Source organism: Protopterus annectens, chromosome 2.part0 (genome assembly GCF_019279795.1).
Source record: "Protopterus annectens isolate FY-2018-M chromosome 2.part0, PAN1.0, whole genome shotgun sequence".
Taxonomy (NCBI): domain Eukaryota; kingdom Metazoa; phylum Chordata; order Ceratodontiformes; family Protopteridae; genus Protopterus; species Protopterus annectens.
The window spans coordinates 1,372,188,090-1,372,214,335 of NC_056728.1; the positions used below are offsets into that span (position 1 = coordinate 1,372,188,090).

The 26,246-nt window shown below is 40.1% G+C and overlaps 1 protein-coding gene across 2 annotated transcripts in view; it reads left to right on the top strand.

The window, feature by feature from the left end:
• The window catches only part of ALPK1 (alpha kinase 1), an 873,475-nt gene that overhangs the window by 521,145 nt on the left and 326,084 nt on the right, over positions 1–26,246 (top strand). For both annotated transcript variants that reach the window (XM_044061550.1, XM_044061549.1), the window contains exon 7: positions 17,193–17,279. In XM_044061550.1, the coding sequence (XP_043917485.1) occupies positions 17,193–17,279 (87 nt within the window). The remainder of the gene's footprint in view (positions 1–17,192; positions 17,280–26,246) is intronic.

A 26,246-nucleotide genomic window follows, 5' to 3' on the forward strand; every position in this document is an offset into this window, starting at 1 on the left:
GTGCTAAAAATTTTATCATTTAAATAGATATAAATATATATACACATATTTATGTTTATAAATTAGTAAAAATATATATAGTGCATAATTTATATTATAATACATAGAAAAATATATATAAGTAAATTCAACTATATGAAATAAACAGATAAAATACACACACTAGACATTATTATTAGCTCTACTAATATGTTCTATCTAAGGGTTAAATATCATAGCTTTACTGGCTCAACACAAATTCAAAACATACATTAATGTGAGCATCTTACAGTTTGTATGAACAAATTGGGCTATATTGAATGGCCATTTGCAAATTTAAACAAAATTAATAAAAACCTCACAAGCAGTACTTTCATTAAAGTATAAAGATATATAAAGATAAATATGTAATGATGTGTAGAAATAAACTCTATTTAATTATAACTGAATTAAACATTATCTACGTGAACCAAGGTAGGACCTCAGGGAAACATACGTATTCACACCAATGGAGTAGCTACAGTTTGTGCCGCCCGGGGCTGTCTTTGAGTTTTGCCAACCCCTCCCCCACAAAATCATGGTCAAATGGGGCCCCCATACACAGCCCCCCCACCCCCCGCAGCCATTCCAGTGTCCCATTACTTGGCTATTTCTCCCTATTTACCATAAGCACTGTAATGTGCATACTGTTTTCTGCTTTACTTTTACAATGATTATTTGGATTTAATTTAAAACTTTTAAATTTTATAGCACAAACACTGATAGACATTTGCTAAATAAAGCAATAAAGTCCCACAATGAAAACAAACTTAGCATTAAACTTCTCTGCCCTTGAAACTCGCATCCATTGAAACAGCACTAAAACCCACATTCAAAGAAAATGCATCTGGCCAGTAAAGTTTATCTTTGGGCTGTTTTCAAATCATAGGCCCCTTGCACACATATTTAGGACCATGCAAACATGCTTTGATTCACCTTCAGCAATGAATCACAACCTACTTTTCCTTGTCTTCATTTATTTGTCATTACGTACTCAGTAGTCTGCACGTTTTCATTTGCAAGCCATATATAGTAATCTGAAAACAATTTTTCTGCATGATTTCGGTAGTTCCGTGCCTTGTACTTATTTTTATGAATAACTGCCTAGATACACATTATGGGTTATGGCATAAGGAATGTTGCATGCTTCTAGTTTGACTACGGATGTACCCCCAATCACATTATAATTCCCTACAGAAACAATGAAAAATAAAGTGTTTTTCTCACAAACAGTACTGCAGTCCTCACACTTGATAAATCTAAAGACCCTGACTCTAGTAAACAGAGAATATTTTTATCATAACAATCTCTTTGCAGTTACATTCACAAGCAGCATAAATCTTAAAACATAAACACGTTTGCACACACACACGCATGCAGACACGCACACACGCATGCAGACACACACACACACACACACACACACACACACACACACACACACACACACACTAGTTCTCTCACAACTGTATAAACAATTTCCATATAAGTAAAATATTTTAAAAAAACTATATGGTTGTATTCTTTTTCATTTGGTGGAAAATAAAACATCATCATATATTAGAAGAAGAGAAAACTCATTCAGTATTGCACTGTACACATAAAATGTGATTCAGACCACTACACAGTCACTCATCTCAGTATAAAACAAACATAGCTTCATACTCCTCCTCCAATATAAACACACACAAAGGTGAAAGCTGTCACCTTACCTTGTCACAGCAATCCAATGTAAGCCACAAAAGGACATCAGTATGTAGTACACAGCACCCATACAACTGAAACAAAACATTCAAAGAAGAAAGTTTGATTCTGTTGTGCAGTTAAATTCTAAACTAGAAAACAGTGGTATGCAAGCAATAATGCCTGACAGGGTATGTATTAATGTGTAATTAATGCCTGCCCAGCAGCATAGTGCCTCTACATCCCTGGAAGGGTGTTAATTACACATTAAGAGACACCCTGGAAGGCATTATTGTGCTTAGACAATGTGCTAGCTGTAAAAGCGTTATGTTTTACTTATTTATTTTTAAGTACTATAGTATTTTTTATATATATTTTTAATGTAAAATAGTTCCTCCGCCTACTGTTTCAAACTTGCTATAGTATATGTTAATGGTGTTGGAGGAAGTATTTTAAATCAGATATATATAAAAATAATATAGTGCTTAAAAAAACATAAGCAAGTGAAACACAACAATTTTACATGTAGCCAATTCTCCCTCCCATACACACATACACAGTCTGTTCTGCTTTAACACACATACATATACACACACACACACACACACACACACACACACACACACACACACACACACACACACACACACACACACAGAGTCTCGCCTGCTTTCATACACACATTCACTCACACAAGATCTGTCTCATCCTCTTTCTCAAACTCTCAGTATCCATTCATATGTTCATAGGTGTGTACTAGGCTAATGGCCCTGGAGCCTTTACAAGCCTAGCCCAAATCTTGGATTTTACTTAAGTGCTTATCTTCAAATGCCGTAAGAGCCCTCCCAGGAACTGCAAGAACACATTATCCATCCCAAAAACACCTCATCGGTGGCTTTTATTTCAAAAGCATTCATGTTAAACAACAGTAAACTCTACGGTAAAACAAAATATCTTTCTAATTTACACAACACAAGCTCCACAGAAGGCGAAACACTCCACCTAACAGTACTGCCACAAAAATTTTTAATATATAGTGTGTGTATATCCTACATATGCTGCTTCAGTACTAAAAGTGGTATTCAAACACACATTCAGTCTCACTCTCTCTCTATCTCTCTCACAGGCAGTCTCCTCTGCTTACATACATGCGTTTACTCACACATCACTCTCGCTTTCTTTTTCACTTTCTCCATTCATCTCTGTCTCTCTGTCACACACACACACACACACACACACACACACACACACACACACACACACACACACACACACACACACACACACACTCTCTCTGCTTTAATGCACCCATTCACACACACATTCAGACAGAAATACACACACACAGACAGACACACACACACACACATGATTGCTCTCTCTCTCTCTCTCTCTCTCTCTTTCTTACTTACATACACACATACACTCTCACACACATGCTGCATTTTCTTTTTTTTTTCTTTTTTTATTTTACACTCTCTAAAACGCAAAAGCGCTGCTTAGCGAGTGTAAAATAATGGCTTGCTCACTCTCACTGACATGCACACGCGCACACACACACACACACACACACACACACACACACACACACACACACACACACACACACGTGCCCTTTTGTCTTCTTTTTTTTATTTTACACTCACTAAACAGCAAAAACACTGCTTAGTGAGCGTAAAATAATGGCTGCTGTTCCATTTCCTCAGTCCGAGCTCCAAGATGGCTTGATAACCTGCCATGAAATGTTGGACTCGTTCTTTTCAGCAGACATTACTTGAACATTAATACCCTGCTGGAGAACGCTCAATGTTCTTCGTGTTTTACTGTTGCAGTTATCACATTTGGATTATCCCTGCCAGGGTAGCTCTCGGCTGGCCCCAATACCAGAGACTTAGTATTTCTGCGTCAGTTGCTGTTGCTTCAGGACTGACGTCAGGTCGTCAGTAGTATAAAGTAAGGCAGCCGCCATTACATCAGTCTTTCTTGCCAAGGAAAGCAAAGCAGAAGCAGTTCGCACGAGTGCCAGTCAGCTGCTACCTGAGTTTCGTCTTCTGAATTGAAGCTGAAGTCTTCTAAAGCTAAGTACCCCATTGGGGATCCTTTTTTCTTGCTCTAACCGAGGTCAGAAAAAGTTAACAATTGTCTCGCCTGTGGAAAGCAAATACCACACCGAGACTTTCATTCTTACTGCGTCACTTGCTTAGGCCCAGACCATGACATCCCTCGCTGTCGCTTTTGTGTTTTGTTTAATGCCAGAACTATACATCGTCAGGCCCTTATTGTAGCTACATATTTTCGCTTACAGTCCTTGAATTCTGATATGGCTTTGGAAAGCCATCCAACAGCAGATCTTCTGAAAAAATGTAAGGCTAAAGACAGGGACAGACCACTCAGGTCCAAACCTACTAACAACGCTTCCATTAAGCTAGTCATCAGTTCTCCGGTCCTCAGTGAGGTATTTCCGCAGCCCTTGATGCTCGCTCCTGTGGATTCACAGGCCGCTACTGAGACCCTTTCGGAGTCCGGTATGCTGCAAAACTCTTCTACGACTAAGGATCCTGTGGTTGTCACTACCTTTGATGGGTCCGGAGCCAATGAATAGGCACCGGCTACTGAGGAAGTACTTTGCACTACCGATTCTCAACACAAACCGACTTCTTTCGCATCTACCATTCTTTCAAAAACTACTGAGTTTCTACGGCCAAGGGTGTGAACCACACCCAAAAAAACGACGACCCAATCTCAGGCATCTGCTTCCTTGCCTCAGTCTCAAATGCTTAAAATGGCAGAATACCTTATCATGCTGATCAGGTGAAGCCAAGATACCCCTTCCAAAAGAAAAAGAGATTTGTCCCCAGTAGTTTTATCTGAACAGGAGTCTGATGACTCTGATGCATCTGACTATGAAGACATTTAACCCCTCTCTGCTTATGACGATTCTAATGCAGAGGAATCCATTACTTCACCCTCTCCACCCGAGGACATTTCCTTTGGGGAAACCCTTCATACCTTAAGGGAGCATTTCCAATGAGAATGTCAGGACTACCCTCAGTCTAAAAAGAGACTCAGAGAATGCGTAGATCTTCCACTGCACAGACCTCTGGCCATTCCCCCAGTCCTGGATGTTATGGATGATGTTTTCATGGAATCCAGTTTGACTCCTGACACCCTCCCTCTTGCTCCCAGAAAACCTCACTGGTATTACAGAGTCCATGACTCACTCAAATTTCTTTTCAAAAATCCTACTGTTGACCATGAGGTTTTTTTCTCAAGGGCCTAAAGTAATTAAATCAACTTCTGCTAAGAATCCCACCCCCTCAGATAGGGATTCCCAAGCACTAGGCAAATGGGGTAAAAAAGTATACACCTCTGCTACTCTTGCTATCAGAGCACTAAATTGTCAGTTCCATATGAAAAACTTTCAGCAACATACCATGGAACTCCTCAAACAAAAAAAGTCTTCTTTTCCTGCTTGTGTGGAAAATAGAGTTACAAGAGTTAATGCATTTTGCAAGTCAAGTAAGTAAGCACACCTTACACTGTGGTTTTGATGCCCTAGAAGCTTCTTGCAGGGCAGCAGTCACCAGTTCTGTCCTTAGAAGGCATGCTTGGCTTAAGGAACAGCCCTTGCCAGACCATGTCAAATCTAAATTATTGGATGCACCCTTGCACAAAGACAACTTATTTGGCGCCAAGGCAGAGGAGGTCTTAAAAAAGATGGAAGAAAAAGCTAAATTTATGCAGAGAGTTAAGGATTTCCTACAAGTCCAGCCACCCACAGCAGGCATTGCCCCTCCAAGTACTGGTCCTCTCCTGCCCCCACCAGGTCAGTTCATCCCAGACCCCAGGAAAGCAGACCCCCCCCAGACAGCAGCCACAGGGAATGCAGAGATTAAAACAGTGGAGTTCCTCCACTTCAAAACCAGGGAGTTCAAAGCCACCCCCTCATGGTAAGAACTCATAATGACTCTCCTCCCCCACCCCTCCCTCTGCCCACCTGCACTTGCCCCTAGGAGGAAAACTCTCCTTCCACGCAAGCACCTGAGCCACCATTACCAACGACCGCTGGGTCCTCAACACAGTGTCCCAGGGGTACAAATTTTCTTTCCACACTCTTCCAACCCCAAAAGGGTTCCCAGATCTACCTCCAAGCCAGTGGGCAGAGGCGAAAAGACAAGTGCTTTCTCTTCTCTCTATGAGGGCAATAGAGCACGTTCCTGCAGAACAGATAGGCCAAGGTTTCTACTCCAGACTTTTCCTGGTACCAAGAAAAGAGGGCACCTGGTGCCCCATCCTCAAGCTATCCAATCTGAACACCTTCCTGGTGATACCAAAATTCAAAATGCTCGCCCTCCAGCAACTGCTACCCATGCTGTCCAAGAATACTTGGCTAGCCACCCTAGACCTAAAAGAGGCTTACATCCACATTCCTATCAGGTAATCATGCAGGAAATATCTACTTTTCAGGGCAGGATCTCTGCACTTTCACTTCTCATCACTTCCCTTTGGCTTATCTACTGCTCCCAGAGTTTTCACAAAATGTCTGGCTCCCGTCATTGCCTTTTGCAAACAAAGAAATATCCAAATTTACCCATACTTAGACAACTGCCTACTTCAGGCAAACCGTCAGGAAAAGCTGCTCAAGGACCTGGCCTTTGTAAAGTCCCTAGTGACCTCCCTAGGGTACACTATCAATGAAAAGAAATCCAAACTAGTACCCACCCAAAGGATTATATTCCTGGTAGCAAGCCTGGACACAGCATCCCAGATGGCATTCCTTACACCAGCAAAGCAAACTTACCTGACAGCCTACTTCTCTCAACTAGCCACTATCTGCAAGGAAAATCCTGCAAGCTCTGGGGTTCACGGCGTCATGCATTCTGCTCATTCCATATGCCAGACTGCATATGAGGAAACTTCAGTGGTACCTAAAAAGTCTTTGGTGTCAACAGTTTCAAGACCTGGAGACTCTTATACCAATGATACCTTGCCTAAGGAAAGATATTCTTTGGTGGGCAGCAGCATGCTTCCACAACAAGGGTCTGCCTTTCTCACCACCCCCACCATCCAGACCCTCACCACAGACGCATCAGACTATGCCTGGGGTGCACACCTGGACGGCAGGTGCATACAGAGCCAGTGGAGCCCACAGCAAATCCATCTGCACATCAATCAAAAAGAGATGTTAGCTGTCCAGTACGCATTGACAGCTTTTAGGCCACTTCTCTCCCCAGGGGCTCTCCTGATCAAAACAGACAACACCACTGTGATGTACGTCAACAAGCAGGTAGGGACTCACTCCTACCCTCTATGCAGGTTGGCCATGACCCTTTGGCACACAGCCTCTGCCATGCAACTCCACCTGTTAGCACAATTCCTGCCAGGCTCTCTAAACTCTCTGGCAGACCACTTAATCAGAAATCTTCTGGACCCACACGAGTGGCAGCTAGACCAAAGAAACTTCACCCTAATAACTCAGAAATGGGGCACCCCAAAAGTCGATCTCTTTGCCTCCCACACCAACCATCAGCTCAGCAAGTTCTGTACCAGGAAACATCACTGCATGGTTTGGAAAGTGGGATTCCCTATCCTTCCCCTGGGTCAATCTCTCGGTCTATGCATTTCCCCCACTACCTCTCTTCACCAGGATACTGATCAAAATAAGGGAGGAAAAAACAAGGACAATTCTGATTGCTCCAGACTGGCCTCGCCAGCACTTTTACCCACTGCTGTGCAGCCTGTCCTCACTGCCACTATGGCATCTCCCTCAGACCCCAACCCTCCTGACCCAGAGGGCAGGAGAATTCATGCATCCCCAATTGCAGACCCGCAATTTGGCAGCCTGGCTTATTCCCTGACCAATGATCAATCTGCCAATCTCAGTAAACAGGTTCTAAGTGTTCTACGTGAGGCTAGATGCCCTAGCACTAGAAAGTCTTATGCTAAAAAGTGGAAAAGGTTCTGCACCTGGATTCAGGCTAAGGGAACCGATATGGCACAGCCCTCTCTACCTCTCATCCTGAATTACCTAGCTGACCTGCTACACAGTGGTCTCTCCTTTTCCTCTATTAAAAATCATGCCTCTGCTATCTCTGCTCATTTCCACACTGAGCACCCCCTTTTCTCACACCCTCTGATCAAATAGTTCCTAAGAGGGGCTAGCAACATGAGGCCACCCAGAAGAGCACCTACCCCAGCTTGGGACCTAAACATTGTGTTGAAAAAGCTCACCCTGCCCCCCTTTGAACCAGCATCTTCAGCAGAGTTAAAGTTTCTCTCCTGGAAGACAGCTCTTCTTCTGGCCTTCACTTCAGCCAGAAGAGTCTCTGCCCTACAAGCACTCATGACTGTAGATCCCTTCATCATCTTCCATGCTGACAGGATATCCCTCAGGACTAACCCATCCTTCATGCCCAAAGTGGTGTCCAGTGTGGTTCTCAACCAATCCATTAATTTGCCCACCTTTTTCCCTAACCCACAAAACAAGGGGGAAATGTTCCTGCACTCTCTAGATGTGTACAGACATCTCAGATTATATCTAGACAGGACTAAATCATTCAGAAAGACTGATCAATTACTGGTCAGCTTTCCTGCAGGGGCAGAGGGCAAAGCCATCTCCAAACAAACCATTTCCAAATGGGTAGCATACTGCTTCCATTTCTATTACAAGCAACATGGAAAACCTCCCGCTAAGGGGGTCAGCACTCGCACTACCAGAGCAGCATCCACCTCTGCAGCTTTCCTCAGAGGAGTCCCCACCAGGGACATCCTGGAGGCTGCCACCTGGACATCTGTTCACACTTTCACCAAGCATTGCCACCTGCCTATCTTCTCCAAATTCAGGGCAGGCTTTGCCACTGCAGTCTTGCAGGGCATCGTAGCCAGCCCCTAGTCTCCTTGACTGCCTCCAGTCTTTTCCACAGGTTTGGAAATCAAACCAAATGTGATGACTGCAACAGTGAAACACGAAGAACATATACAGTTGGGTACATTTACCATAAATGTAGATGTTTGAGTGTATTCACTGTTGCAGTCCTGGTTTCCCTCCCTCCATCCCCCTCTTCTTTCTCTCTCTCTCTCTCACCTTACAAGGAACTTCTTGGTATTTACTTTCTTCAGACATGCTTGCGTAAATGGGCTTGCCTTTGTTGATGGTTGGGCGTCGAGCTGGCACCTTGGCGTTTCGTAAAATAAAAAAATCTACTGCCAATTAGCGGACCGAAGTTCCACTGTGGCGACCCCTTACCGGGAAAAAGCTGAAAGACAAACAAACAAACTTTCTACTGGTGGGGTTCTTCCATCATATCCTGGCTCCCACTTGGGGGCTCCTGACAGGGCAAGAAAAACAGATGTAATGGCGTCAGCTGCCTTACTTTATACTACTGATGACCTGACATCAGTCCTGAAGTGACAGCAACTGACGCAGAAATACTAAGCCTCTGATATTCGGGCTGGCAGGGATAACCCAAATGTGATGACTGCAAAAGTAAATACACTCGAACATCTACATTTATAGTAAGTGCACACAACTGTACTTTCGCCAATCAGGGTATTGATGTACAGTTTGCCCATTGTCTAAAACAGCAATAATCCATGGCAGAAGAGAAAAGATTATTAGTGGATTTATTCTCTCCCAACTAGAGAGTTTTGCCCTCAAGATCAAACATCCCATTAGGGAGTAAATTACCTGATGACTCACATCCTGCCTTAGTTTATTGATGTATTATACCATGATATGTGCTATTCAAAATGAATACAGTTAAGTCACTTCTTGCTGAATGAACATTCCGGTGTAAGGTTACTCGATGCTAATTCTTATCGGAGCAGTAGAATTCCCACATAAGTAGAAATGCAAGTCCTTACATGTGCATGTGTAAAGTAAAATGGCTGCTGAAGATGGAAATGTGATACAGTTGACTAGAAAATATTGTGACTGATGTTGGTTGCCACTTAAGATAGTGAGGTTCAGGGCAAGCCAAGATGGTTAGAAATAGCCATAGTTCTTTATATAAGCATGTCCATTTCTGTGCGCTAGCAAGAAGTTGACAACATGAAGCATAATACACAGAGAAGCTCTTAGTTTTATTTACAGTGTCACACACTAAAATATCACAGGCTTAGCAGACATGATTTTGTTAAATATAGTTTATTTCTGTTTACCTTTTTATAGTTTTATCTGCAGATAGCACCCTGAAATTGAAAAGCAATCTAGAACAGGAAGTTAAAAAATATGCTGCTGTGTGTAAAAAAGTAATGAATTTTCGTATCATGGAGCAGTACTTTAATATACTATTAACTGCTTGGTGATGTTTAAATGAAGTACAGGTGCCTTTACATTAACAATTAAAGATGATTTTGGTAGTGATATGTAGATCAAGCACGTTTAATGTAACAAACTGACATCAATCAGACTTCAAATCTCTTGGCTGTTTTGCTTGAAAAGGCTGAGTCTGAAGCTGGTCAATACTGATCAGTGCACTACCCCAGTAAACAAAAATATATAAATAAGAGAAACTGCTTATATGCACATTATATGCACATTGCAGTATGTAAAGGAACTATAGAGCTCACAAACCAATCTATCCTACAAAAAGTTACAAAATGCAAAGAGTAACTTTATTGCTTCCTCAAAGCTTAATTCAAAGATGTATTATCTCAATAAAATACATGAGTCTGCTCAGAATACTGAGTTTTCGCAGTACTGGCATGTATATAAAACAACAGGTTATTGCAGTACTTTAAATTGCAACCTTCATCCAGATACAGCAGCAGTTGCTTTAACATATACTGACTGACCTGTTCACTATACTCAGGGGAAAGTTTTACTAAAGCTGTGCCCTAGAATAGGGCTGTAAACAGGGCATCTGTGAAACAATGCACGCACAAACGTGAAGCAACAGGTGTGTGACTGGACCATTCTTAAAGAAAAATGCCCTTAAAAACAAAAACATTTTTTTTTTTTTTAATTAATAACTGAATGAGACAGTCCCTCGGCAAGTAAAGTAAAAAAAGTGCCGCCTGTGGCAAACCACCCCTCTGTCCCCCCCTCCCAGCTACACCACTGCACCACACACATGCTGCCAATTGTATGTCACATAAAGGAGATCATATGTGGTTCACACATGTCTCAAGGGCATGCTGCAAATGACAAAATTAAGGGAGCTGCTGTGGGGGATTGGAGTGCAGGGGTTAGGGAAACACAGTCCACCAAATCTGGCAGATTGGCCTGCTCCGTACCACCAGACTTTTGTCTGTCTGGAAACAAATGTGCTGGTAAAGACTTCTGGTTGGGGAACAAATGGGCTGTAGAGTTCTCGACCCAAATGTCTGCCTTCTACCCTAGGGAGGAAGGAATAGCTTAGTGTAATGCAGGATGGGAAACCACTGGACAAAGTCTGGTGGACAGGGAGATAAAAAACAGCACATCTGAAACAAGGAAATAACCTTTTAGTCTGCTGAAAACACATAGCAAAACAAATACAGAAAAACAACAGATAACTAAAGATGTTATTAGCCAGGTGTATACTAAGCATTATGATAATGGCATGTGCCTATTTCATTTGTGTTCAGTATTGCAGTAACAAATCAATTTTGTTTTATTTTTCCTCATTTTGGGTACTGAATACCACAGTGCTGCCTTATCAATATGTAAACACTGGTCAATGCCCAGTCTAACATTGTGTATTAAAAAGTAAGGAAATCTGTCTTGTTTTTGTGAATTAGAAGAATGTATCCATTCTTGAGTTCATAATCTACCCTTCTGCTTCAGATTTACTGATCCTGTCTATTCTTACCATCTACATTAAGCCAGTACAGAAATGACAATAATAACAATAATACAGTAATATAGCTGAAGAGAAAATAAAATAAAACAAAAGTACAGTTTCAAGTTAATAATTTCGGTTACAAGAATTAAAGTTCATACTTACATTATCAGATATATACAACATCATTTACAGTATGCTAGTATACAATGTTCATCATTTATGGAAGCAAACAGAGATTTTAATGTGGATTCAGGCAAATAGATAATGATAGTAAGGCGGCTGATTAGAGAGAGCAGGAAGTTGTTTTGTTGGAGATGTAGGCTTAGCAAGATTGTAGTTGTATTTGTAGTTGGTTAAATTGATAGACTCAGGATAGGAAGAGACTGCAGTTTGGGAAAGCAGCTGGGAAAATTGTTCAACTTGGTGAGGAGCAGGAGCATATCCAGTTATCATTTAAATGTCTATCTAGTTTTTGAACTGAAAAGGTTTACTGGTATTTAGAATATTCTGAGGGATGCAATTCCATGCTTTAGAAATGAGATGTGTATAAAGGGAGTCACCAAAACTGTTGCTGAATTTTGTAACTTTTAGAAGTAATTTGTTAGAGGATTTGAGGGTCCTATTGTTAGGGTGGATTTGTATCAGGTTGTGGATGGTTGGGCATTTGTCAGGTAGATAAATTGTAGAGTGGGTTAGGATAAGCTGGCAAGTTCTAGCTATTTAAGATCTTGAAGATCAAGGCAGTGATGGGTTCTGTGAAGTAGGTTAGCAGCAAATTTGGCGATCGTATCATGTTTCTAGCTTGTTTGTCAGTTTTTCTAAGGTTAGTGAGTCTAGGGGAGGCATACAATAGAGTGGATTTTAGGTGGGTCTTAGCGATTGCTTGTCTGGATGAGTTGGTAAGAAAAGCTTAATTCTTTTGAGAGAACCTAATTTAATGTGAGCTTTTTTAATTGCAGGTGGTGTATACTTGTCAAATTTCAAACTATTATCAGTGGTGAAACCAAGTGCTTGGTTTCAGAGATTGGTTTGATTAATGTTTGGTTAGATGAGATGATTTTAAAGGGTTGGTTGAGGTTGTTTGTTTTGTGATTATTAAGAAAAAGCATTAGTTTGTTTTTTTGGGGGGTTAGGATGCGTTGATAGTGTTGCATGTACGATTCAATGGCAATGAAAGATCTTTGTGTTATTTCTTGAAGCTGTGGCAGGGAGGATACAGCACAGATGACAATGGAGTCATCTGCATATTGTATGATGGTGACATGGTTGGCTGCCCTGTGAAGAAGACAGACAAAAGAAGTGGACACAGTATTGAACCCTGTGGGACACCTACTGTTACAAGTAGTAGTGATGAGAGGTCATTATACCTCTTAACTCTTTGTTGGCGATCTGAGAGATAATTATGAAACCAGGAGAACATATTTTTAGATATGTCTAGGGATGCCACTTCTTGTAAGAGCTGTAAGTGATATACTGTGTCAAGTGTCTTTGACATATGTAGAAATATACAGGATACTATTTGCCCATTATTTTTTACTTCATTTATGATATTGGTGAAACTAAGCAGTCAAGTGGTGGTACTGTGGCCTGATCGGAATGTATTTATTATTATTATTATTATTATTATTATTATTATTATTATCATAATTTATTTATATAGCTAGATAATAAATGTGTGTGTGAAATAATATATGTTTGTGTGTTTAATATATATATATATATATATATATATATATATATATATATATACGTGTGTGTGTGTAATAATATCTATATACATATATATATATATATATATATATATATATATATATTTATATAAAACTATGGTTCTACCTGAAAGGATCAAAATGCCACATCATCAAAGGCCCCTTTATCGAGAGGACATCGCCAAAATGTCTAAACAATGAACACCTGAAACAGCAAAAAGTAACCAAGGAAAGAGAACCACTTGGTCACCATGGTGAACCTTGCCCTTTCCCCAAGGTAGAGTGATCTCAGAGTTAGTATATTTAGTTGGGGAGGGTGAAGCCCACACTTTGGTGGGTTTTATTTGTTGCGTTTTTGCTTTGTTGTCCTGGTGGCCAAGTGGTTCTCTTCCCAGGGTTACTTTTCGCTGTTCCGGGTGTTCGATGTTTAGAGGTTTCGGCGATGTCATCTCAATAAAGTGGTCTTCGACAATGTAGCATTTCGATTCTTTGAAGCAGACCCATATATGTGTGTACAATATATACTGATATAGGTATTACGTTAAATGCACATTCTATTTGCTTCAGAATTGAGACTTTTGGAATAATAAGACTTACTCATTAGATATTCTGAAAAAATAGTTAGGTTATTGATGTTTTATGGTAGTTTAACAGGATTAATGGTGCCTTTGTAAAGGGGAACAAAGGATAACTTCAGCAGTATAGCATAACTGGCCATGCAAAGATTTGAAGCAGTCAGAAATCACCCACTGTATAAATCAAAATTGTCAGTCAAGTTTGGGTTTCACTGCTAGGCTTGTAAAGGGCCCTAGTGGTCATTAGCCTTTGCACCTATGAGAGCATTCATCTAAGGCATTCCTTGTGGGGAATAATGTTCCATAGAGGGGAGTAGCCCTCAGATGTAGTTGACAGCAATGGGGGAACTAGAGTAGGTCATTGCAACCCTCCCTCCATTAGCAAGGCTTACGTATGGTCCAGGGACCCTCTAATGATCTTCTTCAGCCCCAACACTGACAGAGTAAGTCCAGGAAGGATTAGAAGGGTAGGTACACCTGACATAAGATTGGGAGGGGCACCAAGATGAGCTGATGGTTGGCTGTGTGGGGAAAAAGGGAAACATACTCACTGAAATGGTTATGATACAACTGTCTGGCCCCCTTTTCATTTTGTCTTATTTATGTTTCCTGAATTTATCCCTGAATTTACTTAAGACTGGAAGTTCATGTAACCAGTTGTACTAATATAGTATACTCTTACTCTTCCATTGTATAGAATGCAGTGCACACTGCTCTTTCATGGGCCCCATGTCAGGGATGAAAAGGGTCTTTGAACCATCCCACCTACCTGGTTAACAAAAATAATATAAGAACTGGAATATTTGTGTGTGGGATATCTGGGGTCAGATTGATTTTGATCGACATTTCAGCAAATGCCTTTAACTAGGCAATTTATACATTTCAACCCCAGATCTTCATAGTAAGGTCTTTGGTGACCCACCTCGTGAAGTCTTGTATTGTCATTGCACAGTTTTCTCGTAATTACTTATTTCAATCAGTGCAATAAAAACATGCTTCGGGACAGAAACACTGCCCATTTCACAGGATGGAGGCTTCAGTAATAGCACTGAAGTGTTTGGTCAAAATTACCAGCATCAGAATCATGAGATCACAATTAAAGTAGCACTTGCTGTCTTGTAACCTTCCTATGGTTGATGTTTTTACCTCTCTGAGCTACTGTTACAGGTTCTTTCAAACAGCCTAAGTAATTAACCTCAGTCTGTAGATGCAAGTTGTTTTTTTCACAACCTCCAGACAGCGGCTCCCTACAATGACTGTGAAATTACTGGTTTTGATGGGGCTGCAAAGAAGCAGCATCATCAGCTGAGAGAGTCGGGACTGGAAGATGAAAATGCTAAAAAGTTAGGCACAAGCTACTGCTATTTATTTAAATTCTAAGCTGCATTAATTTTGCTGAGTGTATCTTTCTAGCAAGCTAATAATGTAGCCTCATCAAATCACATTATTTTTTTTTTATTTTCTAAGGTCTACTGTAAAAAATTATCTTTAAAGTCATTGAAACCCTTCTGTTCATTGTTTGCATTTTTTTTACAAGGAGAGTTTGATTGGACCATACGAGACCCCTTTTCAGCAGAAGCCTGGAGAGAAAAGCTCCACAATTACATTACAGTATAGAAAATTAAGAATTAAAAAAATGCATTACACATTTAGAATATCATTAAGAGCAATGTAGTAAAACATAAGTAACAGACTGCACCAGTTATAAATAAAACTTAACCTGCTAAATTAAAAGATGTGAGCATCACACTTGTCTTGTTATTAAAAAAGAGAGTAAAGGAAAAGTGGTAGAAAAGAGAAGTACAGGAGATAAAAACAGTAGGTGTAGTGTGTGAAAAGAAATGGAGGAGTGAAGTAAAACATTGCATAGCAGAGGGCTACTGGATGTTAACGGATGATCGAAGTATTATGAAATCAAGATACAAGAGTGAAAGGCGAAACATGGAGAAGAGTAAGTGAAAGAAGACTAGAGAGAAGCTGGTAGTTTTCATTCAGTTGAATATAACAGGAAAGGGAAAGAGAGTAAAATAGCAGTAAAATGTTTTGGTTACTGCTTGGAGAGAGAGAGAGAGATTTATGTGCAATTTATACAAGGTAATACGAGTGATTCAATCAACACAGAATTTGAAGGGAGGTATAGGCAAGATTAACAACCTTGATATATTTAGGAGAACAAAATCTAGAGAATGGTAGGGGTAAAAGTCTATAAGTTAACCCAGTGCAGTGGAACGTGGAGGGGCAGAGCCAGGAATTAAGGAGGTAGTTTTAGGGGTTGTTATTGAAAGCTCTAGGATTTTCAAGAAGTCTTCATGTACAATGGATATTATTCCAGAGTTTGCTAACTGAGAATGAGTTTGGAGCATGCCAATATGCATTATGTGATGTATTGGTAAAGCAGAAGTTTTTGTGAGAATAAATACCACTGAAGCATGGATGGGCATTTGGTATGTTGATATGAGGTAAAATGGGTGGTTATATATTACATTATCGAAGTTTCAGTACTTCGAATACCATATAGTCGACACCATATGATCGAAGTACCAAAACTTCGAAAGTGTAATAAAAATAAAAAAAGTAACTGCAGTGAGCAGGGGGCAAGCCCCCCTGTACCCCCCACACACCCTGTACTTAAATATACCAACTATGAGATCGCACTTTAGCGGAGTTAAGTGCAGGAAAGGGAAACCTTTCCTACACTGTAGCGCAATCTCGGAGTTGGTATATTTAAGTAGCGGGGGGTGTGTGGGGTGCCCCCTGCCTACACCCTTTACTTTACCTTTTTTTTTTTTTTTTTTAAATACATTTTTCGGAGCATTCGAAAATGTAATTGTTCAATCATTAAAGGTCGACCTTTAGTGATTCGAACAATTGCATTCTCAGTGTTCCAATAGGAACCCAAAATGGGCAAATATGAGCTGGGTATATTTCAGATAGTTGGGAAACACCATCTTTTGGAGTCTCTTAAGGACATTACAGTGGTGAGTTATGTTGGGAGTGCAGTAACAAACTTTGCAATTTTGTTGTAACACTGTTATAGCCTATGTTGTTGAGTTGAATGGAGATCGGCGAATATTGGTGCTGCATATAGCAGGCTTTACGGAAAGTAGGTAGAGGCTGTAGATTTGCAGTCTGTAGTAGTTAGATATTTTTTGACTTTATATAAGACTTGTTGCTTGTATTGATTTTTTAAAGGCATTGTTTATGTGTAGTTCTTTCTCAGGACTTATGGTCAGTAAGGGTTCCTGAAATATACTGAAAATTATCAAAATTATGAGCTTCACTTTATTTTCTTGCCAAATATAGTTTTTAGGCATTGGCACACCTTTATTTTGCTGCTTAAATTTCTTCTTAGCCATTTCTTCAAGTTCTCTCATTTTTTTTGTCTAGAACTTAAGTATTGACAAGTGATTTGTTTTGATCTTATTTATGCTGTTTTGCAGGATCCTGGGTATATGAAAAAGAGAGTGATCGTATTCTTGTACAAGCAGTTAGCATTCAGATCCGAGGACAGATTCTACAGAAGCTTGGTAAGTCTTTTTTTTTGTAGTTTAGTGCAGAGCACTTGGCAAAGAAGGATGCACTAAGCTGAAACTTGCCTCTGGTGCATGGTGGTACAGAGATAAATAAAATGCCTTATTTGTGGTGTTACTGTAATATTACTGATGACTGTGGGAGTAAATATAACTAATTATATTCAAAATGAAAAGCCGCAGTGGTACAGTGGTAGCATTGTTGCCTCACAGCAAGAGGTTCCCCTGTACGATTCTTGGCTGGAGTACCTTCTGTGTGGAGTCTGCATGTCCTCCCCGCGTTCGAGTGGCCTCCGAAAGACATGCGTGAATGGGCGTGCCTTCGCTGAAGGTTGGGCATCGGGCTGGTAACTCGGCACTATAAAAATCGACTGCCAACCATTAACGAACCAGAGTTCCACTGTGGCGACCCCTAACCGGAAAAAGCCGAAAAGACAAACAACAACATATTCAAAATGCCTACTTAATAGTTCAAGAGCACCTGGATGAGTAAAAGTTACAAAAACGTGCTTACTTACAGCCAGCTTCATTCACTGGTTTACCCATTTATTGTTTTTAATGTTATTTAGCAGGCATTACTTTTTACTAGTACTGGGGATAAATTGTTGCTGGTAGCTCCCTGCCAACCACCCCTTTTTTCACAACTTTAGTTTGGTTTCTTCTGTTGGGGATCATTGGGGATCACTGTAAACTGGGGATTTCATCCCCTGTGCCCATTGTACCACATCAGCTTTATCAGCATGATGTTAGACAGTGTTCACTGTCAAGTGTTTTTACCACTGTCAAAGACTTGGAAATGTGAGGGTTTGGCATGCTGTGTCTCTTTACGCTTCTGGGCCCAAGTGCACCATTTTATACTTGATAGAGTTTTTAGCAGTGTGTGTTTTCACCAGTCCATGTATGCAAGTATTACAATGGACTATGTAACACTAATGGTAACAGCTTCACTGTTCACTCTCAGAACTGCTTCTTGCCTTGAACCCTTGCTGTCATTGTATATATTAATTGATCCAATCCAGCAAGTTGGAAAGGGAGTTTCCTTATTCCCCATTACCAGAATGGTCCTTGACTTACAACACATCATTGGAAGGTTTAGAAACAGCCTTGGTATCAGAAAGTGGTTCACTGGGGTTTTGGAGTCTGGCAAAGAAGCTTCTTCAGTTGAGTCTTCTTGACTCATGTAGGTGGTGCTCTTGGCACTGCAGCATTTGGTGCCCCTCCTAAAACTAGACAAACTTTTGATGTGGCCATGCAGCAGTGTAGTATCTGAACAGGCAGCAGAGGATTCACTTTTTTCCAGTCTGCAGGAAAGTGATCCAGACTTGGGAAGGGGTCATCCATCTTCTGGTAGTCCTCATTCCACATAACTTAAATGCCCTGGTAGACACACAGAGCCACAGTTCCAGCCTGCTTTTAGAGCTCAGACTAGCATTGTAGAGTATTCGTCCTACCTTTCCGATGTTGGCCAACACAGAATTCAGTGTTTCCCCTTAAGAAAGAATATTATCTAGACTCAGTTTCATTTAACAGGATAGGGAGAGTGGGTGCTGGATGCATATTCAGTGAGTTGTGAAGGGCTGCTTATCTGTGGTATCCTTACCCATTGTTCACTCATTTGCTATGAAAAGTACAATTAAAAATGATTGGCTGTGAGGCATAGAGGGATGAAACCCAATGGGATCGAGCAAAAAGCACAGAAATTAAGCAGTGTGTGGTGATTTCCTTACAGGGTACCAGAGCTGTGGAAAGGGGATTTTTACTCAGTGAAAAAAAGTTGGAAGAGCATCCTTGACAGAGTGGTACCCTAGGAGGTGCCTAGGTTTCATATGCTTAAGGCCAGCTGTGGCTAGGTATATCATGTTTATTTCTTTGGAAGTTAAACTTACTTAGTTTGCACTGGGTTAGAAAAGTAGCTGACGTCCCTTATTTTTGTAATTTACTATAATTTGGTGGCATCACAGGTCAAATGTACATACTTTGTTTCCTAGGGGCATGGTCTTGTTCGGTGGGTTTACAATAACCATGAACAGCAGTCTGTGTAGCAGGTGTCACCATATGGAGTACTAGTCAGGGGTCTAACAATATTTGGGGTGCTATGTGACATTGTGTAGGATGTGCTATAACTTTTATGTACATGTCCCATTGATTTTGATTTCATGGCTTTTACTTTCTTTTGTCTTCTTGAGTAATTGTTGCCATTACTTTTCTCATTTAGATTATTTACATTTTTCTTATACGCAGTTAAGGACTCCAATGCATTGACTGCGAGTTAAGAGGGTGTTTGTCTCTACCACATGTTAGCTAATTGCATTAAATACCTATATTAAACTTGCAAAATTGGGTCTGTGTTAGATAATCGAACTTTGGCCGACACCATATGATCGAATTTTTGAAAGTTCAAACGTTTTAATGGAGATCTTCATACAGCGGGGAATGGGAAGATTTCCTTTTTCTGCACTGTAGTGCAATTTCTGAGTTGGTATATTTAAAGAACGGGGGGGGTGCAAGGGGGCTTGCCCCCTCCCCACTTTAAAATGTTCAGGTAGGTTATTTGTGTAAAAATAAAAGTCCCAACACAAACGTGGTTTCACCGATTTAATAGCACAAAATACAAAGATCCCAACAACTGAGAGCTTTCACCATAAGAATGGCTTCATCAGAGTAACATTGGTTGGTACAAATAACATTTAAATAACCCATCCCCTACCTGCTGACCAATCCATCATCACAAAAATTTAAAAAAAAAACAGTTGATTAAACATGAAAGATAAAAACATGATTGAACCAAAATACAAGATAAAAATGCACTTGTACAATATGCTTAAAGATAAATAGTGTTCTGATGCTGATATACGTTGTTAAATATATAAAAAAGAAATTTTATTTAATCACATTTGCTTAAGCCTTAAGTGTAGGAAGAATAGCAATACTGTCATTGAGGCCAGGTGGATGCATAGCATTTAGCCTAAGTTGCCACATTGTCTCCAAATTTTCCACCTTTGGTTTCAAGTCACCTCCTCTTTCACTACTTTTCGCCTTGTCAATGACAAAGAAAGTAAACTTTTTAAAATGAGTACAACATGTACTATGCCTATAGAGTGCATTGTGAGCATCTTTGTTTCTGATGGCCCTAACATGTTCAGTGATCCTTTCCTTAAGTCTTCGTACAGTTTTGCCCACATAAAAACTGGTGCAGCTGATGCAGGTGGCAACATATACTATGTTGGTGTTACAGCTGCACCTTCCCGGGCAGCTCAAAGAACGGCTGTAACCAAGTATGGACACATATGGGCCATCATTGATGTACTTACATATCCTACAGGTCCCACATTTGTACATTCTAGATATAAAAGACTTGCAACTAGAATTCTCCATAATGTTCTTAACATTTCTTCCTTGACTGTAAACTGTCCTAGGTCTCGGGTCAAGAATTTCCTTACTTGCATCCTTAAAACCAAAGTGCCATGCATAGTTGATGGCTGAAACAATATCTCGGGAGAGGTGATTGTATCTAAAGACCATTGTAGATGAACCATCAGACTGTTGTTGGGGTGGTTTTACTGGTAACCCAGCACGAAGTATAGGTTGGTAAAGGGTGTCTCTCTCCTTTAAAACCTCATGTTTGACCATCAAAACTAATTTTAAGGGGTATCCCCTATCTAAAAACATCCCTACAAGTTGAAAAAACTCACATTTAAAAGTATCAGAGTTGCTTACCAATCTTGTAATTTGTGTAGTTTATTTTTTTTAGTAGATGTTTGAACTTTTTAAAGTTCGATCATATGGTGTCGACCATATGACAGTCGAACTTTTGAAAGTTTGATTATCTAATATAGACCCTACAAAATCACACAATTATGTAGGGTGCTTAAATGATACTTGCATATCACTGTCTGTCTGAGCACATCATCATCAAAAGGCACATTAGTACTAATTTCAAATGTGAATGTAATATGGGCAACAGTGTCAGCAAAGATATCTGTTGCCACAAAATATGAATTAAGTCTCGCAGTATTAAGCATTTGCAAGTGTATATACTTTTTCCATTAATAGTCCATCTTTCCTTATCTCAGTTTATGAACTGTGCCAAAGACATCTAAATGCAGCTAAATCAATACTTTAAACAAGAGACACGTCAGACTAAAAAGTAACTAGACTTCCTGTTATTTGAAAATATGGCAGTAAGTATTCTTAATAGAACAGACAGTCCAATACCATATCTTGCTAAACAAAACTGGTCTGTGTTGCCTTACTAAGCAGAACTGGTCTGTTTTGCCTTACTAAGCAGAACTGGTCTGTGTTGCCCAAATTTGTGGGAGCACCACTGAGCATCTAAATGCTTTCCATTAATCATTAGGTAAACACAAACTTCCAATAATCTAAAGAGCAGATTCCTTAGATGGGTTATTAGCTTGCAGTAACTTGTAAGAATAAAAATTCACCTTTTTGTGGCTGTCATCTGATAGCGTCAAAACTATGTTACCACAAGTCTTACTCATGTCTTCAATGGATTGGACAGCATTTAGTTTAAAGGCAAAATCCCTTCAATGTGGACCTTAACGGAATAAGACTTTGAATCTAGAACCTTCCAGGTTGGAATATAACAAGTTGAGCATGCATTATATGTGGGAGGTCAGTTGTGAATGCTGACTCTCTGTATTGTTTTCTTTACTGTGCTTGTCAAGCTGATACCTTGCTTCTGTCACAGTAAAGTCTTGTACTAAACTGCAATCTCAGTCAAACTGTTTAAGTTATGTACTGCTGCTGTTTTATCTGTTGCTGACAAGCTACTGTGTCATTTAAACTGTGCATAAATATGTTGGCTACTTAAAGGCAATCCCAAGTAAATATGCCTAATCTAGCAAGTAATCACTTTCTGTGTCATAAGCCGGGAACTGAAGTTAATAAAACAACATTGTGTTTCTTGCTTACTCCACTTGGTCATGGGGTACTAGGAATTCAATTCTAACTGTTAATGCCCAGTTTTTAAATTATTAGACTGCAGTAAATGCATGAACTAAAATTTACATTTTCTTAGGACCGGTGGTGGTGCTGCGGTAGCATTGTCACCTCATAGCAAGACGTCCCATTTGATTCTCAGCTAGAGCATCTTCTGTGTGGAGGCATACATGAATGGGACGTGCCTTCGTTGAAGGTTGTGCATCAGGGCTGGTAACCCAGTACATAAAAATCCACTAACAATCATTAGAGGACCGGAGTTCCGCTGTGGCAACCCCTAACCGGGAAAAGCCGAAAGAAAGTTAACTAATTTCATTCAGTAGTTTCAAACCCAGTCCACTATAAATTGTCCATCAACAAACTTTTGCTTGAAGAAGCCATGCTCATTTTGGAGAGGGGGGTGCTACACTACTGTGTCATCCTTTGGAGGAGACGTTAAACCGAGAAACCATCTGCTTGAGTCTGAGGCTGAGGTGGATGTAAAAGATCTCACAGTACCTATCAAAAATCAGGAACAGTATCAAAACTTAGGGAAAGTTCCTGATACCCTGACCAGATTTCCCCTAATAGAATAAATACCACTTCAGGTCTCCCTGAAAAGAGGCTGCTAGCCTAGTGGGACTAACCCGGTCAACAAAGGATAAATAAAAATAAAATAAAATTCTAGCCCATTTTTATTGCATTGTTACTTCATTAAGCATGTCTTGTAGATCATATTGTGAATTATGATCTTCTAGTGCACCCATATCTCTACTGGCATTGGGTGGCTGGATGGTGTCACTGGATATGTTCAAGATGTTCTGCTATGTAGTGTTTGGAGGGCTGCACAGGAGATTCCTTCAGTTTGGTATGGGTGAAAACCTGTTACGGTACAAAGTGCTACCATTTGTTATCCTCTTTACAGTCAGGGGTTTACCAAGGTGCTTGCTGTTGTGAGGTATGCGCCGGCTGAAACATTTGAAATTCCAAAATATAAAGTAAGGAGGTAAGGTATAAAGTGCAATACAACCAGCTCAATCTGCTTCCTTTTAGACTGTGCAGTATTCTACAAGAAACAAGTCCACATATGGAACATTAAATATAGGTTAAAGTAACAATTATTTAAGATATGATGGAGCCTTTTTCAGCAGCAACAAAAAAATGTAGCCTTCTTTAGGGTAGCTAGCCATGTGTTTGTCTGTATTGTTTTATTAACGATTCACAATGTCAAACCTGGTATGGTGGAAACCATATGATTGATGTTCTGAAACATCAAAAACTCAACAAAAAACAATGTTTTTTAAAGGTGCAAGGACCTCCTGATCCCTTCCCCCCATGTGGAGGACTGTGCCCCCGAACATCCCCTGCTAATTTTATATATATATATATATATATATATATATATATATATATATATATATATATATATATATATGTATATGTGTGTATATATATATATATATATATATATATATATATATATATATATTTATCCATATACACACACGTACCAACTTCAAGATTATACTACAGTGGGGAAAAGAGCAAATTCCCTGATCCCTACTATACAGCCATCTCAATACAAATAATATCCCTGCACTACCCAATATTCAACATTTCAGAACATTGATCAAATTAGGTTAATGTCACAACTGTCGATAAAACAACATAGACCATATATGTGTGTGTGTGTGTGTGTGTGTGTGTGTGTGTGTGTGTGTGTGTGTGTGTGTGTGTATATGGGTTCCTATGAGTTCATCGAAATGCCAAAACATCGACGCTCACTTCTTCGACACGAAAACATCGACTCTTCATATCATCGACAATTCACGTAAGTGATCCTCCCCCTCTCAGGACCCATGGTAGCACTTGTGTGTATTGCGACGTAAATTACAACGCTGTCAAGGGAAATTGTGGGTAGTGACTTGAACCATATGCGCTGTAGCAGACAATCAAGTGCTACCATGGGTCCTGAGAGGGGGAGGATCGCTTACGTGAATTGTCGATGATATGAAGAGTCGATGTTTTGGCATTTCGATGAACTCATAGGAACCCGTATATATATATATATATATATATATATATATATATATATATATATATATAAATATATATATATGTGTGTGTCTGTGTGTGTATATACATAATTTCAACAAACTCTCAACATTGAGGAAGCCTTTTTGGCGAAACCCTGGGTCTGCTGTGGGTCTGTAATGTTATATGGTGCTATTAAAGACACTATTAATGTACTGGAGTTTATTACAGTTATTGGTGGAATGTTTTGTGAACTCATTTTCTCCTTTTGTGCATCTTAGTGGGTTTTACATGTGTGTGTGTGTGTGTGTGTGTGTGTGTGTGTGTGTGTGTGTGTGTGTGTGTGTGTGTGTGTGTGTGTGTGTGTGTGTGTGTCTCAAGAGCTGTATGCCAGAAAATCACAAATTGTATGAGGAACAGACCAAAATGTATAGCAAAGTCAGGGACATTCTGGAAAAGTCAGGAACAGTATCAGATTGGTTTCACACAGTTTCCAAAGGTAATTCCAGTTTATTTCATACAAATGCACATTAGTCCCATAAAGTCAGATTGTAACCCGAGCAAATAACAAGAATGTAATTTGCTTTCATTCAGAGGTAGTCCCCACCCATTTAATGACTGTAATCCTCAATGGTTTATCATAAGATCACAGATTTATTGAGAAACAAACCAAAAATATGAATCAAAGTCATGGAGATTCTGGGAACTCAGGAACAGTTTCAACTTTGTCTGAAATGCAAACAACAGCCAGAGAGTAAGTAATCCAATTTATTTCGTAGAGTCACACTAGTCCTGTGAACAAACAACAAGAGGGCAAGTTGCAGACCAAAAGCTATAGGCAGTGACAAGGACTTTCGGTGAAACCAGAGCCATTTTCAACTTTGTTTTCACTTAAAGATTAGACAGTACATATTCAGTTTATTTCACACAAATGCGTACTAGTCCTTAATACCAGATTTTAAGTTTAGCAAATGAAGATGATAAGTTGCTTTCATCCACAGCACAGCTAGACCCCTAATCTGTTTGCCTACCAGCATAAAAACAAACCCACAGTGTGAAAGTAGCTGACTCCAAGTCAGACTGCAGACCAGTCACGAATGGAGTCCCACAGGGTTCGGTCCTGGGTCCTCTCCTGTTTGGTATCTACTTCTTTGAAGTCAAAGCCAACACGAAGGGACTCTGGCTGACAAAGTTTGCAGACGATTGCAAGTTGGGAGCTATTATTAACTCCCCAAGTGATGCTGAGATCCTACAGAAAGGCCTAACTCAGACCAATGACTGGTGTCAGAACCATGGCCTCAAGCTCATTGCCAGAAAATGTGTCGATATCCCCTTTGGGAAAAACCTAGTTCCCATACATTATGACATCAATGGTAGTCCACTGAACACAGAAGACGTTATAAGAGATCTGGGAACACAGGTTGACAACAACCTCTCTTTGGACCGCCACATTGCCACTGTGGTCAGAAAATCCTTCTATGTGGCAGATCTCATTACTAAGGGTTTTGCATCCAGGAAGAAAGAGGCCATTGTCTCCCTATACTCCTCCTTCATTAGATCAGTCATAGAGTACAGTGCCCCATTTGGCATGTACCTCACTAGACACCTGCCAACAACCGGAGAGGCCGCAAAAGTACCTCACAAAGAGGATCCTAGGACTTAAACACTTGTTCTATATGGGCAGACTCAAAAAACTCCATATTCTCTTTCTCATATAGCCTGCTTAGAGATGATCTCTGCTTGACTTACAATGCCATGTCTGACCCAGCTATGTTAGAAATGCTACATCTAAAGAAATCTCAATCCCTCCGCACCACACACTTCAGAGACCTCAACCTCATTACCACAACCAACAGAACATGCTGGAGGGACAGGTTCATAACCCAGAGACTGCCCATGCTACGGAATAGACTTCCCATACATGTCAAACAGAGCACCTCACTGGCCCTCTTCAAGAGAAGACTTGATGAGTGGATGGGAAATTGAAAATTC